Here is a 19,801-nt window from a genome sequence, read left to right as displayed (position 1 = left end):
AGGTGGTCAAGGCCAGGTTGGATGGGGCCCTGGGCAGCCTGGTCTGATATTAAATGGGGAGGTTGGTGGCCCTGTGTGTGGCAGGGGGTTGGAGCTTCATGATCCTTGAGGTCCCTTCCAAACCTGGCCATTCTGTGATTCGGTGAAAATGGCCCTGCTGGAGGTGGCAGTGAGCTGTGAGCTGCCAACCCTCACTTGCTGCTCCATGGGCACAGGACCTGGGGGCTGTGGGGCAGTGTGCTTTGTTCAGCTCCATTCCAATTCACTACAGTCCCACCTTGGGCTGCAGGGAGGGCTGCAGGAGCACCACACTTGGTGCGGGTGGTTAGAAATGGATTGAGATGGAATTGCACGTGTGGGATCAAGCAATGATCCTTGGCCAAATCCCTAAATCTGAGCCTTTGGGGTTCTTCATGCTGATAAATGGATCAGGACTGTGCTGTGTCTTACTGATGTGTCCCACTGGGCTGGGTGAGCTGCACCCCACAGTTCCCTACAGTTCACACATACTGTCGGCCAACTTATACACAGGTGTCAGCCTGAGCTCCAAGTCTATGAATTGCTTTTGTGTTGCTTAACCCACCTCCCCCACTCAGCTGCTCTTTGCCACCAGACCCATCTGAGGCTGTGCTTGTCCCTTGTCCCTGCAGGTGTCCCGTGTGCCCGTGGAGTCCTGTGAGCAGTACACGACCTGTGCAGAGTGCCTGAGCTCAGGGGACCCGCACTGCGGCTGGTGCACGCTGCACCACACGTAAGTCAGACCATGGCAATGAAGCACCTCTCAGCAGCACCCAGTGCTCCCCGTGCGAAAAGCAAAATGAGGCTGAAGTCCCTCAAATCCATCCTTCTCTTCCCCTGGGTGTTTCCTGCATTGCGGCTTGAGTAGCATTGAAGATCCCTGAGCTCTTGAAGAAAGGCAGATTCCTTCTGTAGGAGAGTGGATTGCACGCAGCACGCAGGGAGGTGCCATGGGACAGTGCAAAAAAAAAAGCAGAATTGAAACCTGGGGGAGCAGAGCTGTTGCATTTTGCATGTTCCCCATTGCTCGAGCTGCAATCCCTCCTGATTAATGGGGAATTTTTAGAGGTGAGAGCGGGTTTAATGATATGAGCAGGACTTTGGAACGAGGAGCAGCACCGAGCCCTGTTGAACAGAGCTGGAAGAGCTGCTGTAACGCAGCGTGGTGAGGGCAAGGAGCAGCAGCTGCAGCTGTCCTGGGGGCAGAGCTGCACATCCCAGGCACTGCAGTGAGGGCCGTTCCCAGGGGCACTGCGGGAAATACGCTCTGCATTCAGGAGGTGTTTGGGCTCTTTCTTTCCCCCACCACCAGAATGATCACTTCCTATGGCGGAAGGGGGACCACCGGGCAAACACTGATGGGGGGAGGAAGGGCAAACCCGGAGGATACAGGAGGAGAGGAATAGAAATCCCTCCGGCCCCGTGCCAGCTTGCAAAGCAGCCCCCTTACATGCATGGAAATCGGGGCGGAGGCAGAGCAGAGTTCAGGGCCCCGCACAATGATGCTTGGCCACATGCCTGAGCAGCAGGTGTTGGAGAGAGAGAGGGGAGGAAAGCAAGCTCAAATGCAAAATCCGGCCTGGATTAGGGACTTGCGTGCTTTGGGGTGCAAAACAGCTTCCAGTGCCCACCAGGGCTCGTTTGGCTTGCAAGGAGTTGGTGCTGCATTCAGGGAAATAGGGTAAAACCATTGCAGGAGCATCCCTGGTGCACCCAGCCATGCCTGCACCGTGCCCCCAGGTGGCATTCTGCACAGGGTCCCTGCTCGCTGCAGGCTGCAGGCAGGTTGGGTGGATGTGCCTTTGCTGCTACTCCTTGCACCCCTGTAGCAGCTCCCCTGCAAGGATCAGCGAGTGGTTTCCCAATACTAACGAACTGCATCTTCATGAGCCACCTGGGAAGCAGGTGAAGGTTGTTATCTTCATTTTGCAGAGAGAAAACTCTCAATGTCAAGAGGAGAGCAGTGCTGTTTCCTCTGCCCACTTGGCTGTGACATTTGGGCATTAGCATCCTCCCGCCAACACTTTCTTCCCTGATGTCAATTCTCAGCCCTGCACTTCCTGCTCTGCTCGAAGCAACGGTCATGTTTTTAGCCTTTGTCTTAAGGTGTAAATAATTGAGTTTATCTTGCTCTTCCTGAAGCCTCTGTCATATTTGTTGGGAGGCCCCAAGCGCTGGAGTGTTTGTATTTCATTTGTCATCTTTCTCCTCTAACTTGTGCGTGTGCTCCCCTCCTGCCAGCTGCTCCAGCTGCTCGCGGCTCGGTGAGGGCAGGCAGGGATGCTCCTGCTGTGCTCTGAAGGCTGCCAAAGTGTTTGTTATGGGGTCCGGATTGTAAACAGCGACGCATTGGATGTGTGAGATGGATGCAGGGAGCAGTGCCTGCTCCAGTGTGCTGCTGTCAGAGCCCTGAGTTAGGGATTAAGGCTCTGTTGTATGGCGGGGTGCTTGCACACACGTGTGCACACTGAGATTTGAAGAGCGGTGGTGCGCAGGAGTGAAACCATCTGTGGGGATTACAGCAGTGCACACGTGTGGGTGACTCCATGGCATGGAGCTGCAGGGCTGGAGCACCCTGAGAGCACACACATGAGCTGGGGCACTGAGGACACTGCTTTGGAAGGTGCTCAGCCACCTGTATGTGGCAGGTGCTCGTCCTCCTGCAAAGCTCCCCACATTCTCTCCATGGCAGGAGGAAGGCTCGCTCCTCCTCCTCTCATTCAAGTGGTTCCTTCGGAGCAAGCGGAGGCCTCGAGGAGATCATTAAAGACTCTTCAGCCCCGTGGGATCCAAAACCCACAAGGCTCTTCCATATGCTGCTCTCTGCAAGTCTGTTATTGTCTACAGGCCTATTTATCTCTGTTAGGGCTCCTGCCATAAATAGTATGATAAAAAAGAGCCATTCCAGCGAGTCAATGAGATAAAGGCTCCAGTCAAGAGCTCACTTTAAAGCTATCTCAGAGATTCACTTAAACCTCAATAACTCTTCTTTTGGCAGGGTTCATATTTAGCTCCATTATACTCCAAAAAAAGGGGCTGAGGAGAGCAGCAGTTTGTGCTGGGTGTCACACTGGGTGCTGGGAGGGGACAGGGTGAACTTTGCTTTTCTTATTGGAACACTGATGGCACCTGGGGCTGTTGGCAGTGCCTGCTTCCCCCGAGTTCTGCACCACGATTGTGAGTGGGGTCGGAGATGCTGCATGAGAAATGAAGAAGTTTGCTGGTAGTTGCTTAATGCATCAGAAGGGCACTGCCTCATCTGCTGCCGGGGAGTGGGTTTTGAAGAGAGAGATTTTGCCCAAGTGCCGTGGAATAGAAAAACCCCCAAGGGACCCCAGTGCTGTGTGATATCTGTCAGATACATGAACAGTCCTTCCCTGTCTCCCCAGTGGGCACTCCATACCACTGGCATTAACTCAGGCACACGTTTCCCTGCAGCAGCTGTAGCTGCAGCCATGGCACTGCCATGCTTTCCATTTCGGAGCTGTTTCTGTCCTTTCCCTGCTCTCACACTGGATTTGTTTTTCGTGTTTTAGCCCAAATCTGCATCAAGGTTTCATTGTGCTCTGAGGACACCTGCCATAGGAAAATAGGGGTCATGGGATGCATTCCTGAGGGTAGGAACAGGAGGGATCTGGAAGCGGGGCAGGACAGCTGGTGAGGAGCAGCCTGCAGCCACCAGAGAGGAAATCCCTGCTGCTGGCACGATGCACTCCTCAGCACCAGGAAAAGACAATTAACAAGCTGTGTGCTTTTGTTTTAATTGGAATGAAGGCATCACCTTGTTACTGCTTTACGTTTTATTTTCTGTGCATCTAATGAGTTTATGGCTTGCAGGAACGAGGTGTGCAGGGCCCTTTAGTCCTAACCTAGCAATCCATGCCTGGTCCTGGGCAGAGCATCACCCCCAGTCCTTCCCCTACCCAAGACTCTGCTCACCTTGCAGCTCCCTGTGCTGATGTGCATTGCCATGTGCTGATGATGTGCACTGCCATGTGCTCCCCAGGTGCTCCCCACGGGACAGCTGTGAGCGAGCTGACGAGCCACACCGCTTTGCCGACAGCATCGGGCAGTGCATGAGCATCATGGTGCAGCCCAGCAGCATCTCCGTGTCGCAGCACAGCCTGCCGGTAAGCGCTCCACTCTCCAGCCTTTATTCCCTTCCCACTGCACAACTGTTTTCCCATGAAGTCAGGCTTGCAGAGGGATGGGTTAGGAGAGCCAAGGGGGGAGAATGGGGTGCAGGGATCACAGCAACAAATTCCCCCTTCCCCATGGGCCCCAGCTCACATTTCTCTCGGTCTGGTTTCATGAACTGTTGAAAGGAAAGGCTTTGTTTCCCCAGAAGCTGTGCCCAGTGCTGGCTCTCTGAACCTCCCAGCTGCTTCTCCTGAGCTCCCAGTGCCTGTGGATGGGCTGTGGCAGCTGCAGCTTCTCCTGGGACTGGGCTGCATGGGGAGCTCACTCTCACTGCTGCTACAAGTGCTGGGAGCTGCTCGTGGCTGTGCAGGTCCCTGATGCAATTGAGGGTAGCAGGGGTTTTGTAGAGCAAGCAGCTCCCTGAATTGCAAAGGCTCAGTGAGATATTTGTGCATCATTAAATTGTGCATCGTTGAATGACATCCAGAGGAACCTAAACAGGTTCAAAAATTGGGCCCGCAAGAACAGATTGTGATTCAACAAAGCCAAGTGCAAGGTGTTGGCTTGGGGTAAACCCTCTGTCTTTGTACAGAGTGAGGTTTGAAGGGCTCAGTCACAGCAAAGCAGCAATCCTGACTGCATGGAGCAGGTGAGGGCTGTCCCACTAACACACTGCTGATGTTCCGTGCCCCCATGCAGCTCAGCCTGCTGGTGAGCGATGCCCCAGACCTGGCAGCTGGTGTCACTTGCCTCTTTGGGAACCTGACAGAAGTAGAGGGTCAGGTGGTGGGCAGCCGAGTTGTGTGCGTCTCACCGGCTGCGAGGGATGTCCCAGCCATACCCGTGGATCAAGGTGAGCAAACAGCTTTGGATTGTTCCTCCGTTAACAAATCGCCGCTGTCGTCCTTTCTGTTTCCATAAAGAAAGAGAGTTGCTTAAAACTCATTTTCTCCTTGGCATCCTTCCAGGTGTCAGCTGTGCTGATGTCTTTGTGTCTCTGCGACACGATATGGAGACTGAGAAGTGTTAAACTCAGGGAGCCAAGGCTTGCAGTGGTGGCAGGGCTACTGCAGGTGGACCACAGCCCAGCAATCTGCTCTTAATTAACCCAGGGCTGAGGCTCCCAAAAAGCAGTGCTAATGGCCTTGCTTCTACTGCTATCTGCTAGTCTTGGGCTAGGCTGAGTTAGTGTGCTTTTGTACAGGAGGCAGAATTCCAGTATGGAACAGGACGTCATCCCAAACTTGTTTCAGCTGTGTCCTGAGGCAGATTCCCCACCCCTCCCATGCATTTTGCTATCTGCTCTTATCTGTGTCAGAGGATTTGTGGCCGAATCCCCTGTGTTCCCCTGTTACCTCTGGACACTGACTGGTTCTGTCCTGCTCTGCAGACTGGTTCGGTGTGGTGCTGCAGCTGAAGTCACAGGAGACTGGAAGAACGTTTGTCAGCACGGAGTTCAAGTTCTACAACTGCAGTGCCCACCAGCTGTGAGTGCCCACCTTCCTGGGGTGCAGGGGGGGATCCTGGTGGGATGGGGGTGCACCCTTCAGCTGGGTGCAGGCAACAGCCAGGTGTTTTGTACCTGCTGTGGATGGAAGCTCCAGCTCCATGCCCTCTAAGCAGCCTGCAGCTCTCCTGCCTGCTGAGACAGAGGCTGCAGGAGCCTGAAAAAACCTTAACCTGCTGGTGCCCCCAAGCTGCTCCATCCTGCAACTGTGAATGTGGATGCTCTCAGAGGATGAAGCAGAACCAAGTCCAGGATGTGGGCTGGGAGCAGCAGGGCAGAACCCAGCACAGCAGTAGTGCTAGGCTGGAAGGCTCCATGCTGCTTTGAGCACAGTTTGTGCTGTTCAGCCCCCTGCTCTGCTCACCCTGGCAGGCACACACATGGCTGTGTGTGAGCATCTGAAGTGTTTATAGATTTCTCTTTGAAAGCACAGCAAGCACCAAAGCACCCAAATGAAAGGCACACAGGACCTGGCATGGGTCGGGCAGCGAGTAGCAGTGCCTGCAGGGTGGGCTGTGTCTCCCACGGCAGGGCTCAGCTCTCAGCTCTGCTTTTGGAGCATAGTTTGCTGCCCAGTAGGAGTTGAGAAGTGCCAGCATGGGGTCAGTGAGAGCCTTTCTGCCCTGGATTTGAAGCCTTGAGCTATGGGAAGTTCCCTGCTGCATTCGGAAGAGGGCTGCGTGCTCTGATGAGCTTGGCTAGCAGTGGGTTTTTCTAGGCATGCATTCAATATATGTTTTTTTACTGCAGAGGCACCGGGATGAAAGAAGCCTTGAGGGTCCTCCAGCCCCCACTGCTGCCTCTCCTGGTGGTCTGCATCCCCTGCTCCAGTGCCTCTTGTTGTGCTGCAGTTTTGCACAGCTCTGTTCTTGCCCCCTGTCCCTCAGTGACAGCATTCCCTGCTCCTGCCAGCGCTTATGGTCCTGTCTGCATCTTTGCTGGGTCCTCAGATTTGCCTGAGAGGCGACTTTATAGGACCCCTGTTTTCTCCTCCATGTGGAGGTTTGGATCAGGAGGGGGCAGTGCATCTTTTCTGTCCCTTGGCTCCATCTGACCATGCCTTTCTCAAAGCTCATGTTTGGAGATAAAGTGTGAACATGGTTGTAAATTCTGTAGCACTTACATCATCCTGAACTCATTATCAATGAGTTCAACAAGGGCACGAGCCAGCCTTGCAGGAATGAATCACAGCATGTGTAAAGCAGAAAGGAATACAAGCCTGAGCCAGCACAGGAGGGGACCTGTTGATCAGAGACCCTTCCCTGCAGCATGGCAGAGCAAGCAGGGGAGCAGCTGTGGTTGCACAGCAGCATGCACAGGAACTGTGGTGCATGGAGTGTGCACCCTGCAGGCATCTGGAGCTGGCTGGAGTGGTAGAGCTTTGTGCCTGGTCAGGAAGGGGTAGGTTTTACAGACAGCTTTTGCTAGACACTGTGTTGGATGCAGGTATGGTGAGCTCACCAGGCTCAGCTCTTGAGTGTGTGAATTGTCGTGGTCAGGGACCTTGCTGGTGACGTCTGCTTTAAGTCCATTTTCACAAGATAAGGAAGAGATGCACTGGAGACATGGACTCATTCTTGAAGCAAAGGAGAGGCAGCAGTCCTTAAAGCCAGATCGGATCGAGAGACCGTGTTCTGGCTCAGGACTGGCTCACCCCTTGCAGCACGGGGCTCCCAACCTGGTAACCCCCCCTCTTTTCTCCCCCAGGTGCCTCTCCTGTGTGAACAGTGCTTTCCGCTGCCACTGGTGCAAGTACCGCAACCTGTGCACCCACGATCCCACCACCTGCTCCTTCCAGGAGGGACGGATCAACATCTCAGAGGTACCACGCTCTGCTTTCAGCTCTTTCTTGGTTGCTTTTCCTGTGGCACCATGAGCAGAACCAGCGCTGTGCGTGGGGCTGTTTGGCTTCTCTCTGGTTTTGCATCTGGAAGTGCAGCTGCAGCAGCCAAGTGTTGGTGCAGGACAAGTGATGTGCCTCAGCCTGAATGCTGAAGCTGATCCTGCCTTCAATACGTGGGTCTGCTCAGGTTCAGTAATAAGGGTAATTAATCTTTTAATTGCTGTAGTGCTTTCCTTTGGGATCTCAGGGGCTTTACGAAGCGTGCAGGGATCTCCCCAGCAGTGAGTGCAGTGCAGAGCTGCTGGTGGGACTCATGGTGCTTCATTCCGGAGCTGCTGGCAGCTCTGCAGCCGGGGCTGGAACCCAGCTGCAAACTGATTAAGAAAGGAATTACAGATGCAAAGAGCCCCAGACTTTGGAAAAGAGAAGTGCTTCAGGTTTCAAGCGCTGAGGATCAGAAGCGATCTCTCTTAGCTGTTAATAAAAAGTGTGGGGCTCAATTCCAAGAACGTTTTTAACACTTAGAAGGAGGCAAAGCCCATTATCAGCTTTGCCAGATCTTTTGTGTCTCCTGAGGTAAAGGGATTCATGGAGGAAAAGAGTTTGTTAGCACTGATTCCTGATCAAAGTTACCACCAACCCTGCAGTTTGGGACCTTTGCATCTTGTCCGCTTTCTTGCAGCTGTATCTCAGCAGCAGTGGGGCTGAGACAGAGCTGCACGGTGCTCTGCCGTGGTTTCACCTAGCACAGAGCAGATGCAGCTGGGCAGGGACTGGTCCTGGTTCCCCTGCAGATGGGGCAGATGGAGGACTCATAGGGACGGGCTGGGCAATGCACGGTGCCAGCCTCGTGCCACCCCGAGTGGGGACCATGGGATGCACTCACAAAGTGTATTGAAGAGTCTCATGCAGGGTACAGACATCCAAGGAGAAGTGTCTGCTCTGGGGACAAACCAAAAGCTTTCCCAGTCCAGTTCAAAGCCGAGAGTCTTCCTTTTAAGATAACAGGAGAAAGCAAAACCTTTGCTTTTGCTTCTCTCAAGGGGTGCGTGTTATTTCTTTTTTTTCTCCTTCAAACTCAAAGCGTTGCCCTCTTCCCAGGCTGTACAATTGCAGTTCTCACTTTCATAGGTCTTCTGCCCCAGGATATCAGGAGTGTTTGACAAGTCTCTGCTAAAGTAGGACACGTCCCTTGCTTTGCTCCAGGAGTGCGTGGGACTTCCCAGCAGTCGTACCTCTGCCCATCCCTGCTGGGCTGATGGGCAATCACAGCTCCAAGGCTTTGTCTTCCCCATCCTTTCAAGTTCTTAGCCAGGATGTTATACAGTAATATAACACCCAGCGATGATTTTTGATAAAGTCAAACAATAGTGATATAAATACTCCACTACTAATCACGAATTCTCAGTACCTCTGAACACAAAGGTAAAGCCAACCAACCACCCAAACCCATGTGTTTGTTTATTTGAGGTGAATGAATGGCCACTAGTGTACACCAGGCTCTCCTAATGCCCTTACTGTGGGCATTCCATCCTGCATCAAATAAGTGTCTCCTGAAGAACTTCCTCTCCTAAAGCAATTCCAATCAGTCTCTTCAGTGCATTGGCTTATCAGCATCGCTCCCTTTGAATCCCAAGGTCTGTTGTGCACAGAATCCTCTGCAGAGCTTCAGCCCCCAGGGGTCACACGTGGAGCTCTGTGCCTGTGGCATCATGTTAGCATGTCCTGAGGGTTGGGTTTGTGCCTGTGTGGCTCATGGCTATAGGATGTGTCGCTGTAAATGTACGAAACATAGAGATGAAGAGGAATGTGGACGCAGACATGTCTGTACACCTATCTCAATGGAGGGCTGAACCAAATAAATCCTATTAGTTTCCCAGAATGTGGGATCCCTTCCTGCTTTGATGTGTGGATAATGCCATTTCCACATGTGAGATGCTGAATCAGGGGAGCGGAGCGTTTCAGATTCTGGAAGTTAAGTGCAGAACCAGATTTAAGCTCTGTTCTGACTCTGTGGATTTGGGATTTAAATTATTGCTGCTGTTAGAGCAACGTCTTTGCACCTGGCTGCGCCCTTTGATGCTAAGCACTGCTCGACGCACCTTGAAGGATATAAAACAAGCCAAAACTTCCTCGTACCTGTTCCTACCGTCCTCAATTTGAATGCCTAAATGGGAACTCTGGTGCATGAGATGCAAGCAGGGGCTGCATTTCCGTCCCCTGAAGTCATCACATGGCTTTGCTGGGTCCCATCTCTCTTCTGAGAGTGAAGCCCAGCACAGAGCAGTGCCAACTGTCCCTCTGCTGCTGCCTTGCTTTGCACGTCTGGTTTCTAAGGAGCGAGGTCTGCTCTCCTCTCTGATGGCATAAATGGAGAGTAATGTGTCTCCATGAGTGATGGGGACCGTAATTTATATCACTGGGAGCGCATCTGTGAGCCAAGAGTTTACATTCATGTGCCAGGATCGTTTATGTTCAGAGCTCTGAAATGTGTGCAGCTAGTTAACATTTGGAGAGGCCTTTCATACTTTTAGATTAAAAAAATGGAAGAAATGTTGTTTTTCCTTCCATTTGGGTGAAATCCTTCAGTCAAAAGCAAGGCCTGCCATTTCCAGGCACTCTTTTTCCAAACAAGAGCGAGGTTTGACCCACTAAAAGCACTCTGTTAAACACAAATAATAACCATGGGTGCTCTGCTCTGCTCCACAGGCAGATGCTTATCTCTGGCGTTTAAGGTATTTATAGACCTCGGAATCTTTGAGGCTAAAAAGTGTTGCAGAAGCATAAAATGTCTTTGTGAGCTCTGCACAGCTCTGAGTTTTCCCCGAGTCTGTGCCACCCGTGCATCACTCTGCTTTTTCTCCAGCGGATCCTGTGTTTGTTCTGCTTTACAGAAGTCAAGGAGGATAATGAGGGAATTCAGCACGTGTTTGTTTAGTGATTGGAGGTAATAACAGCCTTCCTCGCTCGGGGCAGGCTTTACTCCTCGTGAATTAAAAAACAAGGACACAAAGTAAAGTGATGATGGAGCAAATTGCTGGGCACCTCGTGGTTTGCATCGCCATGCAATGAAGGGCCCCACTGCTGCTCCCCTGATGGTGGCTTGCCATGGGTTGGGTACAAGGAGGAGCAAAGTCTGTGCTGGCAGCTGGGTGGGGAGCATTATGCATTATCCCAGACTGCAGCACCTTGGTGCTGGGATTCCCCCCAGCTGCAGTTCTGAGTTGTGCTCCCCCTCCCAGCACCGCCAGCTTTCTGCTGCTGGAGCTCAAACCGCTCCTGGCTGTTAATCCGTGAAAGTCTCTGTTAGAAATAAAATAAAAAATATATAAGGAAAAGTGCCTCTAAAAAGGTTTACGAGGCAGCAGTTTAAGCTACCAACTCCTCCGTGCTCGGGCAGCAGCTGGTTCTCATTGACAACTTGCCTGAGCTGGGAGCTGGGCTGGGAGCGCAGTCCTGATGCCATCAGTGCAGAGCAGAATCCCTGCCTGGATGCATCCCAGCAAAACCTGCTCTAGGGCTGGGCAGGAGAGCTGCAGTGCCAGCGTGGGATTTGGCAGAGCAGAGGAAAGCATCCGTCAATTTTTCTCCCTCAAACTTCAACATTAGCACGGGATTAATCGCAGAGTGTCAGTTACTCACAGGTATTTAGGTACCTATTTCCATCAGATCAAAGCAAATTAGAGCTAAATGGGATGTAAATGCTTCTGATGGTCAGAGCCTTTGTCTCTGCATGTTGCAATCCCTGGGACAGAAATCGAGCAAACCCTGCATGCATCTCACAGTGTGGCACGAGGAGGAGATCATCTTTAGGATGTTGAGATATTATGGGAGAAATGTCATGCATTTACCAGGCACCAGCAGCCCTTATTGTGGCTCATCACAGATTGCTGTGTACAGCCCCATCCATCTCATGCTTGGGTGCTGCTCTACATGCAGCATTGTTTGCAGGGGGATTCCCTTTCTTTGCTTGGAGCATCTTCAGCAATGAAGTCTAAGGCTGCGGGGTGACCTCCTTGCAGCCTTTCAGTACCTAAAGGGAGCCTACAGAGGAGAGGGTAATCAACTCTTTGAAAGGGTTGATAACTGCAGGATGAGGGGAAATGGGTTTAAGTTGAGGGAGGGAAGATTTAGGTTGGACATCAGGGGGAAATTCTTTACTATGAGAGCAGTGAGGTGCTGGAACAGCTGCCCAGAGAGGCTGTGGGTGCCCCGTTCACCCCTGGAGGTGTTCAAGGCCAGGTTGGATGGGGCCCTGGGCAGCCTGAGCTGCTATGAAATGGGGAGGTTGGTGGCCCTGCCTGTGGCAGGGGGTTGGAGCTTCATGATCCTTGAGGTCCCTTCCAACCCAACCATTCTGTGATTCTGTGAAGTCTCAAGCTCCTGCAATAGCAAATGTAACAGAAATAGCAATATTAACAGCAGCACTAACGTTAAAAGTGGCTGCTGATTTACAGTTGCATTATTTTGGCCAGATAGTGGCAGAAGTGGAAACAAATCACGCTTCTCTACTTAATGCTTTAATTACTGTGCTTAGTTATAAGAGCCCACGACCACCCACTGCCACGCTTTCAGTACACACAATTCCAGTTCTTCTCTCCCTCATTGCAATCTCACTGATGTTTGAAACATTCCCACGTGGTTTTCAATGGAGAATATAAAGGACCGCTTCCAGTTTCGTGGCACTGTGTTCATCCCAAGGCTCAGCACCGTCCTGGAGCTCCTCTGTATCCCTGCACACCACAAACCGACGTCTCTTCTGCCACTTCCAGGATTGCCCCCAGCTCTTCCCCACGGAGGAGATCCTGATCCCGGTTGGAGAAGTGAAACCCATCACTCTGAAGGCCCGGAATCTTCCACAGCCTCAATCTGGCCAACGTGGCTATGAATGTGTGCTGAGCATCCAGGGCGTCATCCACCGCGTGCCCGCGCTGCGCTTCAACAGCTCCAGCGTGCAGTGCCAGAACAGCTCGGTGAGCACAAAGCTGCCTCCTGTTTTAGCTGCACTGACCTCCTGTGTGTGGCACACTGCAGTGCCCAGAGTGGGCTGCTGCTGAGGAGGAGGTGGGTTTGGTTGTGGGGGGGAGGATTCAGTGCCTGAAGGGGGGTGTGAGGAACAGGACAGACTCGGTAGCGGGGTGATAGGACCAATGGGGAATGGATTCAGACTTAAAGAGGGGAGATTTAGATTGGATGTAAGTAAATAATGGCAGTGAGGTGTTGGCCAGAGGGATGGTGGGGTTCCGTCCCTGCAGACCTTTGAGCACCTGAGCATCTGGTGGAGCTGTGGCTGCTCCTGTTCAGTGCAGGGCAATGGGACCAGATGGCCTTTAAAGATCCCTTCCAACTCAAACCATTCTATATTTTATGATTCTGTGAATCACCTGGGGGTGCTGCTAAGAAGCAGGTGGGAAAGGCAGCTCTGCCCTGCGTGGGATGGGGCTCAGCAGATGGCAGGGGCTCTTCAGAGGGGTTGCAGGGTGCCCACGGTTGAGTTTGGCCATCAGCACAGGGAACTTTTGGGCGTGCTTTAATATTCAGTGCAGACGGTCTTAAATTGTTAATCAAGTTTTGAATTTTTTAAAGTTGTGCTGGGTATTTATACATCACTGGCTGTCTTTGGGCCTTGCAGCTTGGTGGCTAATAAATGTATTAATACCATGTAGCACTTTTCCTATCCAGAGCGATTTATAAACATTAAGGGAGCGCTTTTTCCTCCTGTTAGGCTGATGGGAAGTGGTAGGTAGAGAGTTTAAGGGCAATTCTGCACGAACAGCTCCATCAGCTGAGCAGAGGATGTGGTTTTATAGCAACTCAGTGAAACCCAGCAAGGTAAACCCCTGGAACCAAGCATGAGTTAAAGAGAGACAGCACTACATGGAGTAGTCTGCCTCAATGGCAGTGGCTTTTTAAGTCTTTTTAGTGGCTCTTGATGAACTGGAGGGGCCGTATTGATGAGCTGGGGCTGAGCAACAGGAGCAGCTGCTGCAAGGGGAGTAATTAATCCATTACGTCTCCCAGGGACTAGGTCTGATTTAATTATCTGCAGACAGTGAGGAGGAGGGAGGCAAAGCAAGACCCTGGAGCAGGAATGTGGAAATGGTGGTGGATCAGCCACCAGCACGTGATGCAGAGAGTGATTGCTGCTTCTTAAAAAACCCTCCTTTCCTGGCAGTGTCTCTGATGCATGCTCCTAAGCGTTTCTTTCTCCCTCTTCTTCTCCAGTATCTCTACGATGGGATGGACATCAGCAACTTAGCAGTGGACTTTGCTGTGGTGTGGAATGGGAACTTTGTCATTGACAACCCGGAGGATGTGAAAGGTAATGTGGGCTGTGGGGGCTGCGGGCAGTGAGGGTGGGAGCAGCTCCATACCGTGGCAATGGGAAAACCACTGAAAGCCCTGTAATGAAAGCTGTAAAAGCAATCTATGGAAAGAATGACTTCTAGAAAACGTTCAGTGCTTCTAACTACAGCTGTTGGGAAACTCTGTCCAGGACCTCATGCTCTGGGAGCACTCATGGGACCCAGACCAGGCTACCTGGGGATGTGGGTGCTTTCAGGGAGCTGCTCCTTAATTCAGTTCCTTGGGGTGACCTCAGTGTTTGCGGAGGGTTGGGAGCACCACTCAGTACTGTGCTCTCTGCTCTCTCCCCACAGTGCACCTTTACAAGTGCGCAGCACAGCGTGAGAGCTGCGGGCTCTGCCTGAAGGCTGACCCCAAATTTGAGTGTGGGTGGTGCAGCGGGGAGGGCAGGTGCACCCTACGGCCCCACTGCAGCCCCCAACCCTGGCTCGACTGGTCCAGCAGGAACGTCAAAATGCTCCAACCCACGCATCACTGAGGTAAGAGCACTCAGCTGTGCATCCCGCTGGGGTGGGGTGGGCTCAGGGCTGTCTCCATCTCCTATCTGAAGGGTGAAGGGTTCAATGTCCCAGTGCTGAGCACTGTGAATGCATTGCAGCCGAGCAGGGTGTGGTGCACAGCTCCATTGCGTGGCTGTCGCTCCCTGCCGTGCTGCTGGCATTGGGGTGACCACCACGGGCTGGCACAGGAATGCTGATTAAACCAGAGAGCTAATTAGGCTGCAGCTGACATGTCTGATGTTCACTTTCAGACCACTGAGGGATGCAAAGCATCTCCCAGGAGCATTTCTACAGCAAAGCTGCTCGTGGGCTGTTAGCGCTGCTGCTAGGAGTGACACTGCTGTCAGGAGGGAATGAAATATTTTGCCTTCCTGCTTAATTAACTCCCCCAAACCCTTGAGCAGCCAGGTCTAAGGAGAATGACAGAGGCCCAAGAGAAACACTGCAAGGTCGATATTCCTAATCCCAAACCCTCTGGACACAGAGGTCAGCTCCTCTCTCTTTCCCCTTTGCCCAGAAAAGTGTTTGTGATGCTCTTGGAAATCGTGGGACTGTTGCAGCCTTAGGTTCTGTAGATGTCACCTGAGGTTTTGGTGTTCCCCAGGTGCCACTTGAAGCATTCACTGCTCTTGGGCTCTGGACCAAAAGCCCAGCACAAAAGTGTATGGGATGTACTCAGTCCTTGTTTTGCACTGAATGAGGCCCTCTAACAGTACAAAACTTCCACCCGGTCTCTGGTCCTGGCAATAAATAAATAAAAGTCAGTTTTCTTGCGAACAAGCGGCACTCTGATCTCCTATTCACTTATTTGAAGGCCTCATTAATATAACATCAGTGCAACAAACAGCTGAAGGGGGGGCAGTGTCAGCCTGAATAATGGAGTTGCTCTGCGGAGATAACAATTAGGTTCTGAATGTGCCATCAGCCAAGGCAGAGAGGAGGAGGGATCATGCAGTGATGACAGTGCTCGTGTGCTGGCTCCTGCTGGGCTCATCAGCTGGGATGGGGCTGCTTGGAGCAGTGGGGAAAGGACAAAGAATGAAGGTGACTGTGGCTGGGGAGGGGGTAGGGGGCTTTCTCTGTGCACCCAAACAGATGCTCACTGTAGAGCAAGAGTGGTGCAGGCTGTGGAAGGACAGCACTGGTCTGAGTCTCGCTTTCTCATGCTCGTTGTGCCTAAACCTTGTGTTATAGAATCATTAAGGTTGGAAAAAACCACTGAGATCATTTAGTCCAACCATCAACCCATCGCCACCGTATGTCAGCTTGTGCAGGAGGTGGGGCTGAGAGTCTGCACCCTGTGTTATAGCAGCACGCTCTGCAAGGTGAGGGGAGCTGCTGCACTGCAACATCCCAACGGGCCACAATGATGCTGAGCTACCACGTCATGAGGGCAGGTGGAAGCGAGCAGCTCAGTGTTGTTGGCTGGGTGCTCTTCCTCCCAGTGCCCCCCATCCTGCACAGCACCCCCGGGTGCCCCACGATGGACCTTGAAGGCTTCTCCTCTTTCTGAGATTTTGACTGAATCTCTCCAGCTGCAATTAATTGAATGCATCTGTTCTAACCCTGGGGCTGCTTTATGGCACAGTTACTTCAAAACTGTTCAATTAGCGACCACTAAAATCTAGGTCGAGCGGAGCTCCATATTGGGGATTTTCCAGGTCAGGACGTTTTCAAAATACAGCATCAACCCCTCATTGTTTGGTGAGGCCGTTGGCTGTGCTCCGGCTGGGGAATGGCGAGCTGTGGCTGTTTGTTGGAGATGGGAAGGGACCGAGGAGCCAATGAGCAGTGCTACAACAAAACACATCTTAACGTAATCTGGAGCTGCAAAGGACAGTTGTAACTGTCAAGTATGTGAACCACCAGGCTCAGGTGATCCCTGGTGATGGGAGCATTAGCGGTGCAGCCTTCAGGACTCGGCGTAATGCGCTGCAGCTTGGTTTGTAGCATGCCTTGTGGGCACGCAGAGCTAAGTGCTACAAGGCTCCCCGCGTGGTGTGGGTTACAGCACACAGCAGCACATGGGGGTGGGCTGGAAGCCTTGGTTGGGGAAGAGGGAAGCAGAAATGGAAGCTCTGGGGAAGGTGCAGGTAAAGCAGCCGGGCAGAAGCACCAGGGAAAGGTCCTGGGGAGCTGAAATCTTGTGCCAAAAGCGAGGATGGAACCAACGCGCAGAATTAAGATTTATCCATTAAGTGAATTGAAGTGCATTATTATAGATTATGTTGTTTATTAATACCAGCTGTAGCATTGGGAAGATTAGTAGCTCACCCGAGAGCGGTGGCAGATTCAGTTTAAGAGTTGTTTAAGAGTCTTGGGTCCCAAACTTGAGCCTATGTGTTGTTGTAATTTATACTGCTCATGGAAGAGAGCATTGTCCTTGATGAAAGGCTGTAGGAGCAGAGCTGGCTGAGGCTCAGGCAGGCTATAAACAGGCAGCTTTAGAGCACACCCCTCACCCTTCAGCATTTTGAGCCACTTGAGGTGCCAGCTTACTGATAAATGTGCTATCAGCATTCAGAGAGCAGCCAAGGCAGAAGGTAACAAAGTTCTCCAGAGCAGCAGGCAACTGCTGGAAGGTTATTTGCTGCCTTATGTAGTATGTGAAAAGCAGCCAGCTTCTGCTTCACACAGAACTGGGACCTGATGGCCAGCCTGGACAGCAAGAAGAAAATGTACGGGCAGTGGAAGCAAGGACAGGTGCCCTGGGAGGAGAATAGGGATGTTGGTGGGCTGTGTAGGAACAGGATCAGGAAAGTCGAGGCCCAAATGGAACTGGACTTGGCAAGGGGTGCAGAGAAGAAGAAAGGCTTCTACAGCTCCATAAAACATGGAGTTAGACTGGATGACTGTGAAAGGTTCACACAGTTCTGTGATCCTTCTTCTCCCCAGAGGTGGCATTGTCCCTCCGTGTCTCTCTGAGGACAACACGTGTGGGCTCCAGCTTCGTTGACTTCTCAGCAGTGCATGCAGCAGGCAGGGAGCACAGTGCCATTGGGCAGCTTGCAGGGTGGGATCCGCCTCCAACCTGGGGGGCTCTGCAGAAAGCAGCCTGACCCCTGTTGTGCTTCCCTTTAGATCCTGACGGTGTCGGGGCCCCCAGAAGGAGGCACCAGAGTGACCATCCGTGGCATCAACCTGGGTCTGGACTTCTCAGAGATTGCTCGTGGTGTGCAGGTGGCAGGAGTGCCGTGTGCTCCTCTCCCGGAGCAGTACATCATCGCCGAACAGTGAGTGACCTCAACTTATGGACACAACACCTCCACCACCTCCCAGCCCCACAGCAGTGCAGGAACAGGGTTGGCTGAGGTGCTGGGTGCTTTCTGGGATGGGTTAAGCATCCCTGTAAGCTTTCACAGAGTGTTTTGTTTCCTTCTGCGCTGCTTTGCTAAGCAACTTTCCTTCTGAGGCTCTGCCCCCTCCGCTCCCCTTGTGTTTGAGATGCAGCTGGCACTGCAGGCTGTGTGCTGCCATTTGTTAGGCGTGAGGCGCTGACAGCCACCTCATCTGAGCAGCCCTTTGTTGGAGCCCATTCATTTATTTCACTAAGAAAAATGTCAACCAAAAATTAGAAAATAGGCTTGTAACAGAGGACGGGCAAATAAACCTCCCACAGTGACACCAATGCTGCTGGGGAAGCGCTGATGTCACTGCTGGGAGCAGGATGGTGCAGGGTGTGCCAGGGGTGCTCACAGCAGCATGGATGTGCCCTGGGAGCAGCCGGAAACCACCATCCTGTGGCATTGCTATCCATTTGGTGAGTCCCAGTCTGATCCCTGGCTCGCGGAACCACCCCATCACCAGGATGTGTTTGCAGTGGAGTTTTGCTCATTGTTGCTCCCTGCCTGTACCACGGATCTCCCTTCTCTGATCCATCAGCATTGCCATCGCTGCATGAAGGGCACTGCAGAGCTGCTCAGCACCATCAGTGCCTGCTCAGCTCCAGGCGTGTGCAGAGCAGTCAGTGCCCGTGGCTGGCGCTGTTCCGCCGAGCGGAATTTTGTTGCGTTTTATTTTTCAGATAAAGGACAGAATATGATAAAACTGTCCTCCTTTGATGGTACGAAGGCCTGATTTTATAATCATGACTCTAATTATGGCTCTTGAGCTTTCAAAGTTTGTTAACATCATTAAAACATTTACCCTGGGCAGATAACAGCAAGCGTTAGCATGAGAGCTGCCTTTTAAAGATGAATACAGATAAAAGGACCCTCTTAAGGCTTCTGTGGGCAGACTGAATTCCAAGACTGTAATGACTCACCATATGCTCCAGCCACGCAATCTATCAGCCAGCAATTAGGTTAATGTTGGTGAAAGGGCCACTTAGCCCAGCAATCAGCACCCTACAGCGGTGCCGAATGCATCATTTTGTAACAAGGTACCTGCTGGGGATTTGGCTTTGATTGGGAATCAGGATCAGGTGCACCGGGGTCACTCCACCCCCTACTGCTTCCTTCCTGTCTGGTGCTGTGTGGGGAATGCGTGCTGTGCCTGTGGGTGCTGCTTCACTGGGAAGCATCAAGAATTGGGTGTTTCCTCCCATGGGTGGCACTTGGTGGGTGCATCCTCGGCGTGGCTTTTTGCATGCCTGCTGCAGGAGCACGGATTGCTGGGATCATCCCAGCCTGCAGCCCTGACCCTACAGCAGGCCAAGCAACAAAGCAGCAGTGGAAGGGAGAGATGTGCCAAGGCCGTGGCTGGATAAAGGCAGAGTGAGGAGCACGTGGCACACTGAGGCACGCAGCAGAGGCGCTTCTCTTTGTGTTCTCTAAAGACAGCATCTCTCTAGGCAACCCATTTTGATGTGCAGCAATGAGGTGCACGTAAGAGCTCATTATTAGCATGTGTGTATTTTGTTGGGCCTCCTGGCAGCACCTGTGCATGCAGTCTGCAGGTTCTTTCGTCTCTTTATTTTCTTTTACCTGTAGTGAATTTAGTGCTGCTGAAATTCTGGCTTCGCAGATCGGAGCCTTTCATGCATTCTCATGTGGTCGGGGGAAAAGCAAGCATTTCCCCTCCTGCTTTGCAAAAGCACCTTCAGCTGCAGTGAGGGAGGGGAATTTGGCTTTTTTCTCTGGCTCCTGAGGCTGAACATCATCAAGCATTTCCTTGCCTGTGCTGCTGCTCCTGCGCGATGTAGCAGGAGCCCTCAGGCTCCTCTCCAGGATGCTCATGACCTTTTTCCATGGGAGCAAGCAGCAATCCCTCCAAGTGTAGCAGAAGAGCCCTGCCAGCCCTTTGCAAACCTCTCCCTGCATCTCCAGCAGACCTGCTGCCGTTGCCAGGAGCCGTGGGTTGCAGCTTTAAACCATCACAGTGCACCCCAGCAGCTCCTGCTCAGGCTCTCAGTGACCCCTCAGGATGCCCCCAGGACACAGAGGGACACAGGACTCATGTCAGTGCTTTACCCTGACCCTGTTATCC

At 52.3% G+C, this 19,801-nt stretch overlaps 1 protein-coding gene across 1 annotated transcript in view; it reads left to right on the top strand.

Annotated features, from left to right (window-relative positions):
* The first annotated feature begins 647 nt into the window (after positions 1 to 647).
* PLXNA2 (plexin A2) overlaps positions 648 to 19,801 on the top strand; it is a 45,183-nt gene continuing 26,029 nt past the window's right edge. Inside the window, 10 exon segments of the mRNA XM_019623223.2 lie at positions 648 to 751; positions 4,025 to 4,148; positions 4,858 to 5,011; positions 5,549 to 5,645; positions 7,373 to 7,487; positions 12,281 to 12,481; positions 13,734 to 13,830; positions 14,168 to 14,316; positions 14,318 to 14,353; positions 17,456 to 17,607. Of these exon segments, the coding sequence (XP_019478768.1) occupies positions 4,095 to 4,148; positions 4,858 to 5,011; positions 5,549 to 5,645; positions 7,373 to 7,487; positions 12,281 to 12,481; positions 13,734 to 13,830; positions 14,168 to 14,316; positions 14,318 to 14,353; positions 17,456 to 17,607 (1,055 nt within the window). The 5' untranslated portion in view covers positions 648 to 751; positions 4,025 to 4,094.

This window comes from Meleagris gallopavo, chromosome 28 (assembly GCF_000146605.3).
Source record: "Meleagris gallopavo isolate NT-WF06-2002-E0010 breed Aviagen turkey brand Nicholas breeding stock chromosome 28, Turkey_5.1, whole genome shotgun sequence".
NCBI lineage: Eukaryota > Metazoa > Chordata > Aves > Galliformes > Phasianidae > Meleagris > Meleagris gallopavo.
The sequence above is the reverse complement of the archived record's forward strand: the minus strand, read 5'-3'. Positions and strand labels throughout refer to the sequence as shown.